The sequence below is a fragment of the Manihot esculenta genome, chromosome 5 (genome assembly GCF_001659605.2).
Source record: "Manihot esculenta cultivar AM560-2 chromosome 5, M.esculenta_v8, whole genome shotgun sequence".
Taxonomy (NCBI): domain Eukaryota; kingdom Viridiplantae; phylum Streptophyta; class Magnoliopsida; order Malpighiales; family Euphorbiaceae; genus Manihot; species Manihot esculenta.
The window spans coordinates 9,566,856-9,584,205 of record NC_035165.2 but is presented as its reverse complement, the minus strand read 5'-3'; the positions used below and the strand labels follow the sequence as shown (position 1 = coordinate 9,584,205).

Below are 17,350 nucleotides of genomic sequence, written 5' to 3'. Positions count from 1 at the left end.
TAGATATGGATTACAGAGTTAAAGCTAACATTCCCTTTGGAATATATTTCTTTAGGAGACTTAATTGCTTTCATATTAGAAAAGTGTTCAACCAGAAATAAGTGGGTCTTTTTCCTCGATTTATTGTTGCGTAAGCGACACCCCCACACCCACATTCAATCTTGTTAACTCTTACATAGTAGTTGTGTTTCTTTGTATTATATAGCAACCAGCATGAGATGCTCTTCAGTTTCAGCTTTATTTATATTATCAGATCCATTATGGAAGTGTTAATTTAGCTTATCATCCATTTAACAGGAAGTAATATCCAACTTTAGTTCCCTTTGCAATTGAATTGAATGCAGCCACTTGCAGAATTCTAAAGCAAGTTAGATCATTATTCATCAATCATGATCTTCAAGGGAATTTTTTTTAATATATATAAGAAAAAAAGGGACAAAGATGAAAGGGAAAAAAGAAAAAAAAGGAAGAAAAAGAAAAGAGAACTAAAGTGGGGGTTGGAGGAGGGTGGGAGAGTAAATGTGAAAGAAACATGATTTTTCCTCCAATGGGCATCTATACATGATAGAAGATATACTTGAAAGGCAGGTTTTCATTACTGATTGATGGCATATCTTCTAGAGAAATTATTCAATGCAATCGTCTTGATCGTTAATTATAATAAGATTTATATAGAATCCACCATATGCTTAATACAATATAATTATTATATATACGATGGTTGTACTATATAATTTCTCTATCTTTTACCTTGTGTTAACTGAGAGAAATAATCCGATAGGGCCAACTGACAGTCTGAGTTTGAAACTGGGATTCTGAGATTCCCCTGGAAGTGGATAAATCTCACACAGGTATGTCTCTTTTTGGTTCAATTTCCAGAAAAGAATTTCTAGCGTGGAGGAAGTTTATCTTCAATTTAATAAGCTTGCTGATTTGATTCACCTTTTCTGGAATATTTCTTTATAAGAAAAATAGGGCAAGTTTTGGGTCCTAAAATCGAAGGATAGATTCTTTGATTCCTCCAGCCCTACAAAGAACAAAAAGAATCTGCCAATCACACTACAGCCTCCTCAAAAGAGAAAAATAAATAAATAAATAAAGCAAAAGATAGAAAATTTAAAAAGAACGATAGACCCATTTCAGCAAAAAGAAATATCCATTACAGAATTACCCATCAGACATTTTTATTTTTCCTCAAAGTTTCTCAGAATTATTCATCATGGTGGGGCTGCCTAACTCATCAGGGAATCAAGCACAGAGAGAGATAGAGATGTGGAAAAACAGCAAGATAAAAACAAACCATACACTTTTCCTCTTTTCTCTCCTTTTGAGAGACGCAAATTGAACTGTGTTGCTTTCTCTGTTTTTGCTGCATCATAGATTCTTTCCCACCCCCCACCCCCCCTTTCAAGTCAAAGAAGAAAGAAGGAAATTTTAATAAAGAAAAGTTAGTATGAAATGGAAGAGCCACAGCTCATGGGCATATATTCCTCCTCCAACATAACCCCACTCATGTTTCCAGATATGGAGTGAGAACATAGGACAGCCCAACAACTCCAAAATTATAAAGAGAAGGACACACCTCCCACTATATTGAATTGAAACCCATAGCTAAAATAGGATCCAACCCCATATTTATGTTTCACTCTTCTACTTCCCCTTTCATCCACACAACCAAATTTCAATGGGTCTTCACAATTTGCAAAATCAGAACATGAACTTGGTTTTGTCCACTGATGCAAAACCTAGGCTTAAATGGACTCCAGAACTTCATCAAAGGTTTGTTGAATCTGTCAGGCAACTTGGAGGAGCAGACAGTTAAGTTTCCACATATGTATATAATATATTTAAATACTCTTTCTGTTGTAATTGCAAAATCTGATCTTTTCCATGATTGTGTATGAGCAGAGGCAACACCAAAGAATCTGATGCGGTCTATGGGAATTCCTGGACTTACTTTGTACCACCTCAAGAGCCATTTACAGGCATTTTCTATTTACAGTGACTGGATCAATATTTCTTGCTTTTATCAATATAGGAATACAAAATTGTGATTGTATTTTCTTCTTCTTTATTTTTGGCAGAAGTATAGGCTGGGTAAGAGCCAACCATCGCAGTCACAGTCACAGTCACAGTCACAGTCTCAGTCTCAGTCTCAGTCTCAGTCTCAGGCCAGCATTGAGAATAAGAAAGAAGGTGAGATATGAGTAATGAACAAGTTAAAGCTATAGGAATTATTGTTTTTCTCGTTTGTGTTCTTTTTTGGATTTTGGGTGTTTCTTTTTTTCATAGTTCTCTCTGATGCAGATTACAAAGAGATCCAAAGTAGTAATTGTGATCCAAGAGCAGGAATTGCCGATGGAAATCAAAATCCAATTAATGAGTAATAGTCGGAAATAATCTCTATTTTCTTATGGATGAATTGGGTTGATAAGATCATGGGAAAGGTTTTCTTTTTTTGTCTGATTCAAAGTGCTGTGTTAAACAGAAGCTTTCAGATTGCTCAGGCTCTTCAAATGCAAATGGAAGTACAGAGGAAACTTCATGAACAGATTGAGGTAAGACCAGGAAATCTCCATTTCTTCCACACTACATAGCCATTCGTATATCAGAAAGAAATCAATGGAATTAGCGATGTTATTTTAGGTACAAAGGCATTTACAACTGAGAATAGAAGCTCAAGGGAAGTACTTACAATCAGTATTGAAAAAGGCACAAGAAGCACTTTCTGGGTATAATTCCTCTTTGGGAATAGAACTTGCAAAAGCTGAACTATCTCGATTAGTCTCAATGGTTAACACCGGATGTCAAAGCTCTTCAATCTCAGAATTGACAGAAATAGGCGGTTCGAACTTAAAAGACACAGAAAGGAAACTAATGAGAGGCACAGTTTGTTCAGTAGAAAGCTCCTTGACATCATCCGAGAGCTCTGGGAGAAAGGAAGACATGAAACAAAAAAATCAGTTGGGTAACACCAATAATTCCAATCCAGTTATCATTGAGCTACCTCTAATGGATATCCACCCCCAAGAAAACCCATGGGATAATCACAAAAGTGAACAAGTGAAGAAGAGAAGTTGCAGCACAATTTCCGATGGCATCTGCGTAGAGCAGCCGCTGGTGAAAAGATCAAAAAGTGGAGATAAATTGAGAATATTTGATCTCAACAGCCATTATCAAAATGACTTTGAATCAGGTTCAAAAACACTAGACCTGAATTGCAAGGGAATCGAACAAGTGAATGGACAAGTTTAGAGTTGTGGGAACATTGTACTTGAAGTGTTTTAGCAATATAGTCTATCCAGTAGCAACGTTAATAGTTAGAGTTAAATCTTTGTTTATAAACTATGTATATTGGTGGCATCTGCATGGAGCCCCTGGAACTTTTCACGCCATATCCATTATCAAAAGATGGTATAATATATATTGTGTGGGCACATCTCTGTTTAGCCTCTCTCTCTCCAGCAGCATGACATGTTTGAAATGCTTAATACTTGAAAGGCAAATGCTTACAGTGGTCAGAGAGTTCCAAATGTTGCTGTAGACCTATTTTGGGTAAAAGGAGATGGTGGTTACCTGATCAATTAAGAAATATTTTTATAGATTAAATCGTATTGTTGTCTTTCGGGGACATGACACGAAGTTCAATATTGTCAGCTACCTATTGACACTATTCTATTGTTGATTATTCCAGTAATGACGTGAGAATACTAAAACTAATTTTGGGAAGAAACAGGAAAGGAATTCTTAGGTTGCTCAATTTATCCTTGCTCTTTCAAAGAGAAAACAACCCCACCCCCATAAGAAAACAATAAATATATGTTGATTTAAAGGGGAAAAAAAAAGATAAAGAGGCAGCAGCAGGACACCAGAGGAAGAAATCATCATGGCAGCACTAGAATCATTAAGCACCCAACAAAGTTTAAATCATTAGCTGAACCACGCGTAAGGTTAAGTACATTAGTTCTTAAGTAACTTTGTTCAATTTTTGTTGCTAGGCCTGCAAAATCAAATAATTAAACTCACAACAATTGCCAATATATGCAGCAAACTTTTTTATTTTCCTAAGCAATCTCTGCGGAAGGGAAATTGGAAATCCAAGAGATGAATCATCCACTGATTATTCATGGTCATCTGCTGCTTGCGGCTACTCTCGTTCTATTTGTTAACTTGGGCGAATCTTCTCCGCTGCTTCAAGGTAACTCAATATTATCACAGCTTTTATTTGGTAACATCAAACATTTATCCTAATTTCATTCATCTTGTCCCTTCAATGTAGGAAAAAGCTTCCCCCACATGACTTCAGATGTCAATGAGGTCTCAGGAAAGTCGTTTGATTACATTATTGTTGGGGGCGGCACGGTGGGTTGCTCCCTGGCAGCAACTCTTTCAGAGAAGTTCTCTGTGTTAGTGGTAGAAAGAGGAGGCTCCCCTTATGGAAACCCTTTGGTGGCAAGTAAGATGTACTATGGTTTCTCACTGCTTCAGACTGATGAATTTTCATCGGTGGCTCAAAGCTTCATATCCAAGGATGGCGTTATGGGCCATAGAGGAAGAGTTCTTGGTGGATCATCAGCTGTAAATGGAGGCTTCTATAGCAGAGCCAGTGATGATTTTGTTGAAAAGGTTGGGTGGGATAAAGAGCTGGTGAAGGAAGCTTATGAATGGGTTGAGTTCAAAATTGTTTCCAAGCCTGAGCTGACGATGTGGCAATCTGTCGTTGAATTTGGTCTCCTTGAAGCCGGATTTCTACCTTACAATGGATTCAGCTGGGAACATATTGAGGGAACAAAAATCGGTGGGACTATTTTTGATGAATTTGGAATAAGGCATACATCAGCTGATCTTTTGGCTGCAGGTAATCCAGGAAATATCACAGTTCTGTTAACTGCAACAGTACGGAATATCATTTTCTACAGCAATGGTAAGTAGAGACATCTTCAAATGGTGTTCAAAGAGGTTGATGTTTAGTATCTTGATGGTTCATATGATCTCTTCCAATGACGCAGGTGAAAGGAACGAGACAACAACTCGTGGCATTCAGTTCATCAAGAGCGATGGAAGCAGCAATCAAACTTTCGAAGCTTACCTTAACCAACCGGACAATTCAAGTTCATGGGGAGAAGTTATTTTGTCAGCAGGAGCACTAGGCAGTCCCCAAATCCTAATGTTAAGTGGCATAGGACCAAAAAAGCATCTCCAGAATTTCAGTATCCCAGTTGTGTTGAACTTGAAAGGCGTCGGCCGAGAGATGAAAGACAACCCTGCCATTGCCCTTTTAGCAGACACAAAACCAGAATATCGGCTGCCAGATACACCTCAAGTTGCAGGCATTGCAAAAGACTTCAAATTCATAGTACAAGGTGGAACCGTACCAATAAGCTTCAATGCAACAAGAATGCCAATTGCTATCAAGCTTGCATTTCCAGAATCTAAAGGGAAGCTGAAATTAAACAGCACAGACCCAAGGCAGAACCCCTCGGTTCAATTCAACTATCTAGCCAAGGAAAAAGACATGGAAGGATGCACAGAGATGGTTCAAGTGCTTGAAAGAGTAACAAAGTCTGACTCAGTTGCTCTGTTCCTGAAGACTGTACCCCAGAATAATTTGATGTCCAATCCTGATGAGCTGAGAAATTTCTGCAAGAAGAACGTTAGAACCTATTATCACTACCATGGGGGCTGCACTGTTGGTTCAGTTGTTGACAAGGATTACAAAGTCTATGGAGTAAAAGGCTTAAGGGTTATAGATGGCTCAACATTCCTGGAATCCCCAGGCACAAATCCAATGGCTACCGTGTTAATGCTGGGAAGGTATCAAGGGATCAAGATTCTAAGAGAGCGACAGAATGCTTCCATCTCTACTAGCCAAGAATACCCATAGCCAAAAACTTGTGCTTCAGTTATCAATATCACCATTAATATTAAAGAATGTCAAAATTATCTCATCTTCCTGGAAAGCACAGTTGTTGGAATCAATTCTCAGGCACTACATCATATGAATTGAAAGTTGCTTCACACACACACACACACACACATATATATATTTCATTTTTGATCCAAGATGAAATACAAATGATAATTGTATACATGCTATTAATAAGATACATACACAAAAATCTTGCTACAAATTTCTCCAATTCTAACCTTCCATTACTTGATCAAGTCCTGGACTTGAGAAAGAATCATCATTAGAATTAGCTGAAGGTTGATTTGATTCCTCACTTCTCCTATTCCTGTTGAAAGAAAAACCGACCCAAATTTCTCTTTCAAATCTTCTCCTCTCTCTCCCTTCTTCTTCTTCTTCTTCTTCCTCCCTCTGTTTGCCTAAATCCACCTCATCAACAGGCATCTTATACCTGCAAACAGGGCAGGACCCATGAATCCCCAACCACTTCTCTATACAATGAGCATGAAACCTATGCTTACAGGGCATCTCCTTGGCCAACCCACCAAGCTCCCACTCCTCTAAACAGATCACACACTCACAATCACGATCACCAATTTCTGAAATCTCTACACTAGGCAAGGCCTCTATGGATGCCTTTGAGGCAGGAGGTTGACCATTCTTGGTAGCTAACTCTCTAAGAAGAGAACCCAAGTCCCCAGCTCCTTCAATCACCATCATCCCTTGAGTGAAAGGGTTAATAAGGATTATTCTTTCGTGTAGGTTGGTCGTCTGCGGCGTTTCTTGATCTGGGTTGGTGCCGGTAATGCCCAAGATGAGGGGCAAAAACAAAGAGAGATCTCTACGCCTCAACATCCTCTCAAAAGCGGAAGATAATTCAGCAAGTTGAGACTGAGAGGCCATTTTACAAGTCTTGCAAAGGGAGAGAGCCGAGGAAGATAAAAAGAAAAAAAAAAATTGAATTATGAGATGATTACGATATCATGAAAGGCAATGGAGGAGAAGAATATAAGAGCAAAGGCGCGAACCCACAGAGAACAGAGGAAGATTGTAGAAAGATCTGGAATTCGCGCTGGCTAGAATCCATTGCTTATGACCTGTATGTTTCTCTGTTTTTGATGTTTATCTTCCCTTCCCCACATGCCCTAACAAATATCGGATTCTATGGTATTTACATATTTTTTATTAAAAAATTTAGGTTTTCATTTAAATTTAATTAAATAATTATGTAAATTAAGTTATTAAAATACCTTTAACTTTATTTTAATTTAAAATAATTCATCTCATTTTTAATATGTTGATATCTAAGATATGATGTGTATATAAATGCGTTACACGTTGTAATTATATTTTATATTTTTTTATTAATTAAATTTTAATTTTTTAAAATTATTTTAAATACATTTAAGTATTATTTGTATCGATCACATCGTTCATTACGTTTACTGTATATAATTAAATAATATTATTAAAATTTAAAATTAATTATCAATAAAATTCTCTACTTTATTTTTATTATAACTCTATTTTATATTTTTATTTTTTATTAATTAAATTATATTTTTTTAATATCTAATCAAAATACATCCAACTATTATCTGTATAGCTGAAAATTTTAAAAATTATCAATTTATTCATTTTTATTATTAAATATATTTAAAAATTAATATATATATATATTATTTAATTTTTTTACTTTTATTAATAATTTTATAATAATAAATTATTTTTATTTTCTACCAATTAAATTTTATTTCTTTTAATGTCTCATCAAATATATCATACCCACTATTATTATTATTCGTTAGTTAAAAACTTCAATAATTATCACATCACTTATTTTCACTATTAAATATATTTAAAAATTAATATACATATTATTATTTAATTTTTTATTTTTATTAATAATTTCTCTCCATCTTATTCCGATTAAAAGTACAACCAATCTATTTTTTTTTAAAATCTGTCTAATTTACTTATTATTTAATATTATTTTTAAAATTATTATTAAGAAAATAATTTTATTAAATATATTAATTATAAAGTATTAAAAATAATTATAAATTAGCATTATTTTTAAAATTATTGTTAAGAAAATAATTTTATTAAATATATTAATTATAAAGTATTAAAAAATAATTTAAAATAATATTTAATATCATTCAGTTTAATAATATTAAAAATAATAAAATATTTTTTTAAAATATTTTTTTATTATACTTTTAACTTTTAAGTATAATGTTAATTCAACTATTTTTTAAATTACACTAATATTCAAAATAAATTTTTAAAAAAATAATAATAAATGAATTAAATATTTAATTGTTTAGTTTTGCTTATTCAAATAGTTAAAAGAATAGGTAATTTATCTCAAATTATAAATTTATTCTCCATTCGCCGTGCTCTAAAAAAATAATTAATAAAATAAATAATTATAAAAAAATTATATACTTTTAATTTTATTATAATTTTATCCTAAACTTTTAAATTATTATTACATTTACCTAAAAATTTACTAACATGTCATGACTTAGTGATGACATAGGAATTTCATTAATTTTTAACAGGTAAAATACGATCGAAATAAAAATTAAAATTTAATTAATAAAAGAAATACATAATATAATTACAATGTATATAATTTTTTTAGCTATTAACTCTAAATTTTATTTGATATTAATATTATACTATCTTTATCTTATAATAGGTATTGTTTAAACTTTATTTATTTAAATTAATAAAACTAATTAATAACCATAATTTAAAAAAAATTATAATAGTTTGTAAAAAAACCCTTTAGACAGTGATATTTTTATCCATATTAGTATTAAATAACTTAAAAATTAATAAGAGTATATGGAAAAAAATAATACTAACAACCAACCTTTTAAAATTTTATTTATTTTAATTAAAATAAGTCAATTTATCGACAGCATTATTGACGTCTGTAAATTTATTTAATCGTTTAAAATAAAATTTTCAATAAAATTAGTCATATTTCTAATAAATAATATCAATGATACTTTATCTATAATTTTATTTAAAAATAATTTTTATTTACCATACAATATTAATTGCATTAAAACTTATAGGATTAAAGAAGAAATAAGTATAAAATTAACTATCCGACCCACAATTTAATAGTAGAAATTCAATTCAAATCTCAAAAGTCCAATCTACAAATTCAGTCTACGAAACGACCGGTAGTAGTCGTCACTGATGTTGTCATCTTCATCGCCATCTCCAATGAGAGATCATAAAACAGTTGAAACGCAGTCGAAGCACCATGGCCAAACTCCAATTCACACCAAACGCAAAATAAATAAATAATAAAACAACATGCAAACAGACATAAATTAATAAAAAAAGCAAAAATGCACACAAGAGTAAAGATGATAACAAAAACAACTTTCCATCAAAATCAATTCCAATCTATAGTCATGCCCAGACAATCATACCAACAAACTCATTTAGAAAAACTTGAATCCTGCAGTTTTGGATAATAGACTCCATTTTGCAGGAGGTGATGCGACAGAGCTGCTAGAAGCAGTGATTGCTAAATGTAATTGTGCAGTTTTAGATTATGGTCGTGGACATGCAATAGATCTCTTAACAAATATAGATGGCACATTCATCAATCGAAGAGAAAAACTGACCCAAAGCCTCCCTAGTCTTCGTTTTCTTTTTGAAAGATACAGGAGCGAAACAATCAACCTATTGATATTAGAAGACCAAAAAAATTCTTTTCTCATTATATCGAAATGATAAACAGACTCATATCAATTAGATCAAATTGATATATCAACGAAATAAAATTAAATTGATAAAAATCAATCTAACTATGTACTATGAATAAAAAAAAACAGCGAGATAATCATCTCTTCTGTACCGATAAAATCAATTTTTATTATTTTTTTTCTTTAAATTAAATCTCTCATTAAAATCTCTTTTAAACAAATTCTTTAAATTACGGATAACTATTTCACGTTGTTATATTTATTTAGTAATTTAAAATTAAAATTAAAATATTTAATAAATAATACTGATAATTTTATTATTGGTATTATTAAGTTTTATTATTATATCTAAAATAGTGAAAGATAAAAGGTCTTGAAATGAATATGAAAATTAGCTGGTTTTTCAAATGGTTTCAGGACAAATGATAGTATGTAAATTTCCAAATTGACAATATTTGCTGAGAGATAAATAAAATTGCGACTTCCGTTTATTTAATTTCTTTAGTTATTGAGTAGAAAATAATGCAAACAATTAAATTAAATAAAATTCAACTATTATTAGACAACAAAAATTAAAAGTTAAGATTTATAATATATAATAAAGTAAATAAATATTTTCAAAGAGATAAAATTATTTTTTAAAATTAAAAATGATGAACTTGATATTTTTTAAATCAGTAGAATTATATTTTAGTAAATTTCTATAATTTTAATTTTAAAAAATATTAATATATTTTAATTATAATTATATTTTTACCTAAATTCCTCCCCCAACTATTTCTATAATCTGATTTCCCTCTCTGTTCCCTCTTTCTTTTTCGACCTCTCTTCTCTCTCTCTCTCACTGCTCCTGCTACTGTGACAACATCGTTTGTCGTCCGGCTATCTATCCGTCCTTTGTCCGGCTGTCCGGCTGTCCGTCTGTAGCAACCTGTCGTCCTTCGTCTCTTGTACCAATACTTCAGGTTTTTTTTTTTAATATTTCAATTTATTCAGTCTTTCATTCATCATTATTTGATTAGAGTGATTTGGATGAGAAAATCTTGAAATAATGAGTTATCTCTTCCTTGCTGTATCTGGGCAAATCCTGAAATAATGAGTTATCATCTGTTTTGGGGTTAGATAATAATGAGAATGTTTCAGAGTTATTTCAGAGTTTTTTCACTGAATGTTGCTAATTAAACTGTAGATCAGAGAATTATGAGAATGGTGTATGAATTTTTGGCTTTCATATATTTTTTTTGTCAGCCATAGTGTTTGTTCATTCGGCAAACTTGTTCCTCCTTTAGAGAGATCATTGTCCGATAGTTTTCTCTTTTGTTTTCTAATGTCCCATTAGCCACTCTGTTGTAGAGTGACTGAAGGCCATAAGAGTTTAACATAGCTTGTCTGGAGAATGTCTCTTGTCACTGGTTAAACTGAAATTGAACCAATGATTGGCCTACTCCAATTGGCTTTTCGTTTTTAAATTTTATAATGATGAATTTATGATTGAATTTAATTAGCGGGATGGATTCACTAGTCAATTTCCAGCTTTAAGCACCGTAAATTTTTATTTCCCAGATGTATGTCATGAGTTTGAAGGCTTTGTGCTTTGTAATTTTGGAGCCTATAGAGCCTTACCTTCTATGCTTTTGGAAATAGAAATCAGATGCCACCACTTTTTTGTAGTAACTGATTACTTGATCATCGGCTGTCAATTTGTTCTTCTGCCACAATCTGTAAAGGGGTTGTCTAGAAGATGGGACAGAACCTTAGCTATTTATAACTTGCTTAGAATTCATATTGAAATTGTTTTGGAAAAACATCCTTGTTGAAAAAATAGAACAATTTTAACAATTATTTGATATTTTGCATTTTTCTTTTAAAAGATATGTTAAATTATAATTATAATCATAATTTACTAAGCATTTAGTTGATTGTCTGAAGAAGACGTTAGAGATTGATTACAGAAATGAGCAGGAGTTCATTTGATCATATTTTCTTTTCTGAATGCTAAGACAAATACCATCTAAATTAGCTTATACTCTGAATGCTTCTCCTTTACTTGTTATATCCTTATCAGTGAGATTGGTTAATATATAATGTTATATAATATTATAAAATGCCCATTATACACTGAACTAGTGCCTAACCAAGCCATTCCAAGCATATTATAAAATATTATTACTACAAGTGGGGCCTTAGAACATATTCACATATAATGTTGGTGCAGTTTTCTTTGAGGCATTTAATTTCACTTATGACAGTTAAAGGGCACCCTGTGTAGGGTTGGCAACATGGCTAGGGTACCCTAACATTATTAAACATAGATACCTGTTCATTTCCTACTCACATTACTTGTGAGAGGATTGTGAATTGTCTTTGTAGACAATTCAGAATTGCATACTTTACTAGTCATTAGACGTTTGAAAAGTTCTTCGGTAGTTCCCCTTTGAGGTTCCGAAGTATTTAGAAAATTAACTAGTTCGTTCCTATTTCAATCTCCAAGTAGCATGTCTCGTATTTTGCAAAATCAAACTTTTTAATCTTTCGGTACTAAAAAAAAAACTTTAGTCAACTTATTTAACCGTAGTAAAAGGGACTAAATAACATGAATATTTAAAATTATGAAGACTAAATAATACGTACATTAAAATTATAAGGATAAAATAATATAAATATCTTAGACGACTAATGGTTGTTTTCTAATAGAATGACTAAAATACTGAATTTTATAAAATATAAGAACGTTTAGTTGAGTGATATTGAAATAGGATGAACTAATGAGTTTTCTAAAAGTTTAGGGACTTAATAGTAATTTATCTATATGTTAAGGACTTAAAAATGTGTTGATTTGCACTGTGCATAGGATAGAGACAAGTCACTTAAGGAATGTGTCGATTTTCGTAGGCAAGGCATTTAGCAGGTATCATCAAAATAACAGTTCGAAGACTGGCCATTAAACATGTATGAAGTTCAACTTTCGGCATGCCTCTTCTCACACCAAATGTTTGATGAAATTCCTGAAAGACAATTTGATTGCTTTTCTCAGCATGCTGTGCATTTTATTTGCCTCCTAAAAATAGTCATCTTTTGCAGATTTGCTGTTGCCATTTAAGCAACATTGCATTTTATTCTGGGGCATTTATTTAGGTTTCACCATCTACGCAGTATGGCTCTTATGAGTGTTCCTGCCCTCCAATTCAAGACTTGTGATATCTTTGGGAATCACTCAAAAGCTTTTAATTTTCTTCCTATTCAAACTACCAGTAAGTGGAAAGACTTAAAATTCCTTATTATTCTTTGTTAATTATGTATGGAGTCACTGGTAAATGAGTGTTTCTGGGTTTATGCTTGGATGTTAGAAGATTTTCCCCTCTTTCAACCTTTCTTTGTTTTAATAGCATTTTTTACTTTGTTATCAAGCTTAAACCTGTCATTTGCATGGTAGAATTTCAGATGATGACATTGGTGGCAAATCAAAGGGCAAATACTCGAAAAGAAAGTGCAAAAACCATAAACATAAGAAGGCGAAAGAAGGTATGTCTTGAAAATGGCCTCGACATTGGATACTTTACATCGTTTGAGTGGCTTTTTTATGCTTTGAAGTGGTGCTATTTCTTTGTCCACTTTTAGTTGGTCCTACCCAGAAGATAATGAACAAAAGGGTGATGATCTAAGTTAATATATACCTATATGATTATGGATAACTATGGTTTTAGGCTATCCTGATTTAGTGTGCAAAAGTAGAGCATGTTTCTGAATAATCAGTTTTTGCTTAGTAACTTTGACTGATCCAGGGAAAGGTGGAATACTTCTTGATGTATCTTTTCTATATCATATTCACATTTATTTGATATTGTTGGATGCTTTCTGATTTTAATGGTTTAAAATTTGGTTAACTACTGTGATTTCAAGTGCTTGCTCTCCCTCAGGCATTGCATTATGTGGCTGTGTTACTGTATGGCATTAACTAATCTATGTTCATAATGGATTGAACTCCTTTTGGCAAGAATTCACTGGAAAACTATTTTTTTGATACAACATTTTGCCTGACTGTTATTATATTAGCTTTTGATTTTTACCCCAGTTTAACGGCACATCTACAAAACCAAGGCTGTCAGTTTTCTGTTCAACTAAGCAGTTATACGCTATGCTGGTAGATGACCAAAACAAAAAGTGTTTATTTTATGGGAGCACTTTGCAGAAATCTTTACGCGACAATCCCCCTCGAAGCAAAATGGTGAGTGCTCCATCAAGATTAGAAAAGCAGGCAATGAGAGGTTCGGAAAATATAGAAATCCAGAAGTGCTTAAATTTGCTGCTTGAAAATTTATCTTAACCACCACCTTTAATTTTGATATCCATTTGGTAGAGTGTGGCTACCTTAAATGCTTCACATTGCTGCTTATTTTTTGTTCTTTTCACAGGAAGCTGCAGAATGCCTTGGAGAAGAACTTGTTAAGGCTTGTGTAAATCTTAATATTAATGAAATATCATCTTATGATTGCAATGGTTATCCTCGCGGAGAAAGAATAGAAGCGTTTGAGATTGCAATTTCTCGGCATGGTTTTTTACCAAGATAGTTATGTAACAAATTCTGCATATATATATTATTCTTTCACCAATATACACATTGCCGTATGCATTACTTTTATTTTATTGCACCATCCAAACTGGATTAGCATGCCATGTCTAATGATAATCTTCGTACTGAATTGCAGACTTCAATTTTTCTGATGTGAGAAGTTGTTCATTAGAAAACTTAAATTGATTTAAATATAGACACTAGACAGTGGTAAATTGTTGTCTAGGCATAGCGTCTCCTTACAAAGTGAGAGATGGTAAGTTCAAAAAATTCTGGTACCATAAAGAAAAAGAAAAATCTGGCGGATTCGCTGATGAAGAATTTTTCACTAGTTTCATCAAATAGGTCTCATGGTATGCAATGGAAGAAGATCCACAAAATAGAAAAAATGAATTAGGGATTTATCGGAAATGCTCTTTTTAAAAATAGAAAAAATGAATTAGGATTTATTGGAAATGCACTTGGTAAAAAATTTCTAATTTTACGTGAAATTTATATCATATTATTTTATTTTAATATAAAATAAAAACAAACTTTAAAATAAACCATAAATTTAAAAATAAAAATCATAAAATCACATAATATTGTTTTAATATATTTTTTTATCAAATTATATGGTTATTTTAGTGGGGAACGAGAGAGTAGGGCTCAAATTTAGATTTTTTAATTTATAATTTTAATTAAACAAATTTATAAATGACGGACTTAAAATAAATTAATAAAGAAAGAAAGCCGTAACTCTAAAATTAATACCTTAGCTTTAAGTATATAGTCAAACAAGCTCTCGATTATTTACTGCAATCCCTTAGCCGTTTTGAATATTAATCAGATAATATCTGTGCTATGCATAAATTAATATATATTTTTATTTATTTAATATAATATTTTTAACTATAATTTTGCTTTAAAAAAAACTATAATTTAAGTTTTATTTTTAAAATCATTTATCTTGTTTTAATAATTTTTTAGTTTATCTTTGCGATAACTAATTAAAAATATCTCATTTAATTTTTTGTATAAATTAATTGTATTTTAATATATACTTTGTTTAAAATATAGTAAATTTTGTTATTCTTTAAAACAATTTAAATTTCATTGCTTTAATGGGTTGAATTAATTGTGTATATATATATATATAATTATAAAAAAATTATTTTGCTATATTATATGGATAAAATTGGGCTTAATTAGAGGCTATATAGGATGATAATCAATAAGTCTAAACAATAATTCTTTACTCTTATTTAGAATGATAAATTTTAAGGGAATTTAAATGAATTATTTTTTTTTATTTTTGTATTTGACAAAATTAAGAATATAAGCATTTTAATTTTAAATTAAAAGTAAATTTTTTCAAAATTATTAAAATTTCGCAAGAAATTATTTCATTTAAAGTTATTTGTATCAAAATTATTTAATTAGCTCTTTGAAAACTCTAATTTTCTTATTTATTTATTTATTTATTTTAATTTCAAATTTTGTTTATATTTTCTTAAATAATAACAGTTTTCTTTAGAATTTAATTTAATATTAAGTAATAATATTTAAAACATTTATAATTGATATTAAAAAGTTTATTATATTATTTTGTTAATTTTTAAAAAATAGTATCCATCTTAATTTATATTTTCTATTGGTAAAAAATTATATAAAATTTAGATTTTAAATATTATAAAAATATTAATAATAATGTTCAAAAAATATTTTCAATATGAAAATATTAGTATTCATAAAATAAATATTTATACTTAGTTTATTTTATAAGGATAATGAAAAAAATAAATCAGTTTGAATTTATTATTAATTTATTAAAATAATTAAATTCTATTATATTAAAATTTATTTTAAATAATAGAATTCCTCCCAAAATTAAATTCATGTTTTTTTATCATTCAAAATAAATACTTAAAAAGGCCTAAAACAACAATCAAATATTTTTCAACTCAATTATAACTCCTCAAATCCGTTCTATTAAAATTCAATTAAATAAATTCATTAAATTAAACATTTTCCATGGCAAAACCCATTGACAAAGTAAATTTTGTAAATAATAAAATCACAATATGAACTCTCATATTTTCTTCTTCGGTTTCTATTGTTAATTAGAAGAAAATTTTGAATTTCCATAATCCCCATTTTGAAGAGTGTGAACTGCGAGGACTGGGGTTACCCGGATGCAGTTACTAACCGTTTGTCATGTTTAGAAATAACAGTTACTGCAAAACTACCTTATAAAACTTTCTCAGTTCTCTTACTTACGCTTAATCATCATTCTACAACCATGGAGCAAACTGGAGAAGATTTTGGAATCAAAATCTACACTGCATCACCCAAAAATGATCCAATGCCGTTCTCTTCTTCCAATACTCCTCAAGCCCCTAAAGCACCAGGATCCAAAAGGAGAGTTGTCGCTAAAGGCGTCCAAAAAACTCTTTCGAAAACTTCAATGCTCGTAAACTTCCTTCCTACAGGAACGCTTTTAACCTTTGAGATGGTTCTGCCATCAATTGTCAAGAACGGAGAGTGTACTCACATTTCTATTCTGATGCTTCTTGTGCTTCTCGGTCTCTGTGCTGTCTCTTGCTTCTTCTTTCATTTCACTGACAGTTTCAAAGGCCCTGATGGCAAAGTTTACTATGGCTTTGTTACTCCAAATGGGTTGGCTGTTTTCAAGCCTGGACTTGACGTCGATGTGCCTAAAGATGAGAGGTTTAAAGTTGGATTCACTGATTTTGTTCATGCTATGATGTCGGTTATGGTGTTTGTAGCGATTGCCTTCTCTGATCATAGGGTCACCGATTGTCTGTTTCCGGGACATGTTAAGGAGATGGATCAAGTGATGGAGAGTTTTCCTCTTATGGTTGGTATTGTCTGCAGTGGCCTGTTTCTGGTCTTCCCTAATACTCGATATGGCATAGGTTGCATGGCTACTTGACTAGGATGCCGTTTACAGTTTGTTCACATTTTATCAGTTTCTGTTGTATCAGACTACCAGTAATTAAGAGATTAGTAGTAATTAAGAGATTAGTATTATTGTTGTTATAATAACTCAGTTATTGTAGTTTTGCATTAATGCATCAGCAAAGCTAGTTTAATCCCATTAATTTACAGATCCATCTCAATGTATTAAACAAG

At 31.2% G+C, this 17,350-nt stretch overlaps 5 protein-coding genes across 8 annotated transcripts; 4 read left to right on the top strand and 1 right to left on the bottom strand.

Annotated features, from left to right (window-relative positions):
• The first annotated feature begins 791 nt into the window (after window positions 1–791).
• Window positions 792–3,434, top strand: LOC110615228 (myb family transcription factor PHL8). Of its 2 annotated transcripts, none has more exons than XM_021757005.2 (6): window positions 792–1,817; window positions 1,909–1,985; window positions 2,085–2,196; window positions 2,293–2,383; window positions 2,489–2,558; window positions 2,647–3,434. In XM_021757005.2, exons 1-6 carry the CDS (start codon window positions 1,685–1,687, stop codon window positions 3,253–3,255), a joined length of 1,092 nt encoding a protein of 363 aa, XP_021612697.1. In that variant the 5' UTR covers window positions 792–1,684; the 3' UTR covers window positions 3,256–3,434. The 2 variants fall into 2 exon arrangements, with proteins under 2 accessions (XP_021612697.1, XP_021612698.1); XM_021757006.2 differs by having other exon boundaries at window positions 794–1,817; window positions 2,308–2,383.
• Window positions 3,435–3,449: 15 nt separating this feature from the next.
• LOC110615227 (protein HOTHEAD) lies at window positions 3,450–5,953 on the top strand. The gene is made up of 4 exons (XM_021757003.2): window positions 3,450–3,950; window positions 4,048–4,198; window positions 4,280–4,924; window positions 5,010–5,953. The coding sequence occupies exons 2-4, from the start codon at window positions 4,105–4,107 to the stop codon at window positions 5,882–5,884; spliced, it is 1,614 nt and encodes a 537-aa protein (XP_021612695.1). The 5' UTR covers window positions 3,450–3,950; window positions 4,048–4,104; the 3' UTR covers window positions 5,885–5,953.
• Window positions 5,954–5,999: 46 nt separating this feature from the next.
• LOC110615229 (E3 ubiquitin-protein ligase MPSR1) lies at window positions 6,000–7,039 on the bottom strand. Its single transcript, XM_021757007.2, has one exon. The coding sequence runs from the start codon at window positions 6,809–6,811 to the stop codon at window positions 6,143–6,145; it is 669 nt and encodes a 222-aa protein (XP_021612699.1). The 5' UTR covers window positions 6,812–7,039; the 3' UTR covers window positions 6,000–6,142.
• Window positions 7,040–10,430: 3,391 nt separating this feature from the next.
• Window positions 10,431–14,257, top strand: LOC110614902 (50S ribosomal protein L18). Of its 3 annotated transcripts, none has more exons than XM_021756591.2 (5): window positions 10,431–10,610; window positions 12,799–12,896; window positions 13,079–13,167; window positions 13,718–13,870; window positions 14,058–14,257. In XM_021756591.2, the coding sequence occupies exons 2-5, from the start codon at window positions 12,800–12,802 to the stop codon at window positions 14,211–14,213; spliced, it is 495 nt and encodes a 164-aa protein (XP_021612283.1). In that variant the 5' UTR covers window positions 10,431–10,610; window position 12,799; the 3' UTR covers window positions 14,214–14,257. The 3 variants fall into 3 exon arrangements, with proteins under 3 accessions (XP_021612283.1, XP_021612282.1, XP_021612284.1); XM_021756590.2 differs by having other exon boundaries at window positions 12,727–12,896; XM_021756592.2 differs by having other exon boundaries at window positions 12,727–12,896; window positions 13,718–13,910.
• Window positions 14,258–16,177: 1,920 nt separating this feature from the next.
• On the top strand, window positions 16,178–17,170 carry LOC110615845 (protein DMP9). The gene has a single exon (XM_021758010.2). It carries the CDS (start codon window positions 16,497–16,499, stop codon window positions 17,148–17,150), a length of 654 nt encoding a protein of 217 aa, XP_021613702.1. The 5' UTR covers window positions 16,178–16,496; the 3' UTR covers window positions 17,151–17,170.
• Window positions 17,171–17,350: the final 180 nt, after the last annotated feature.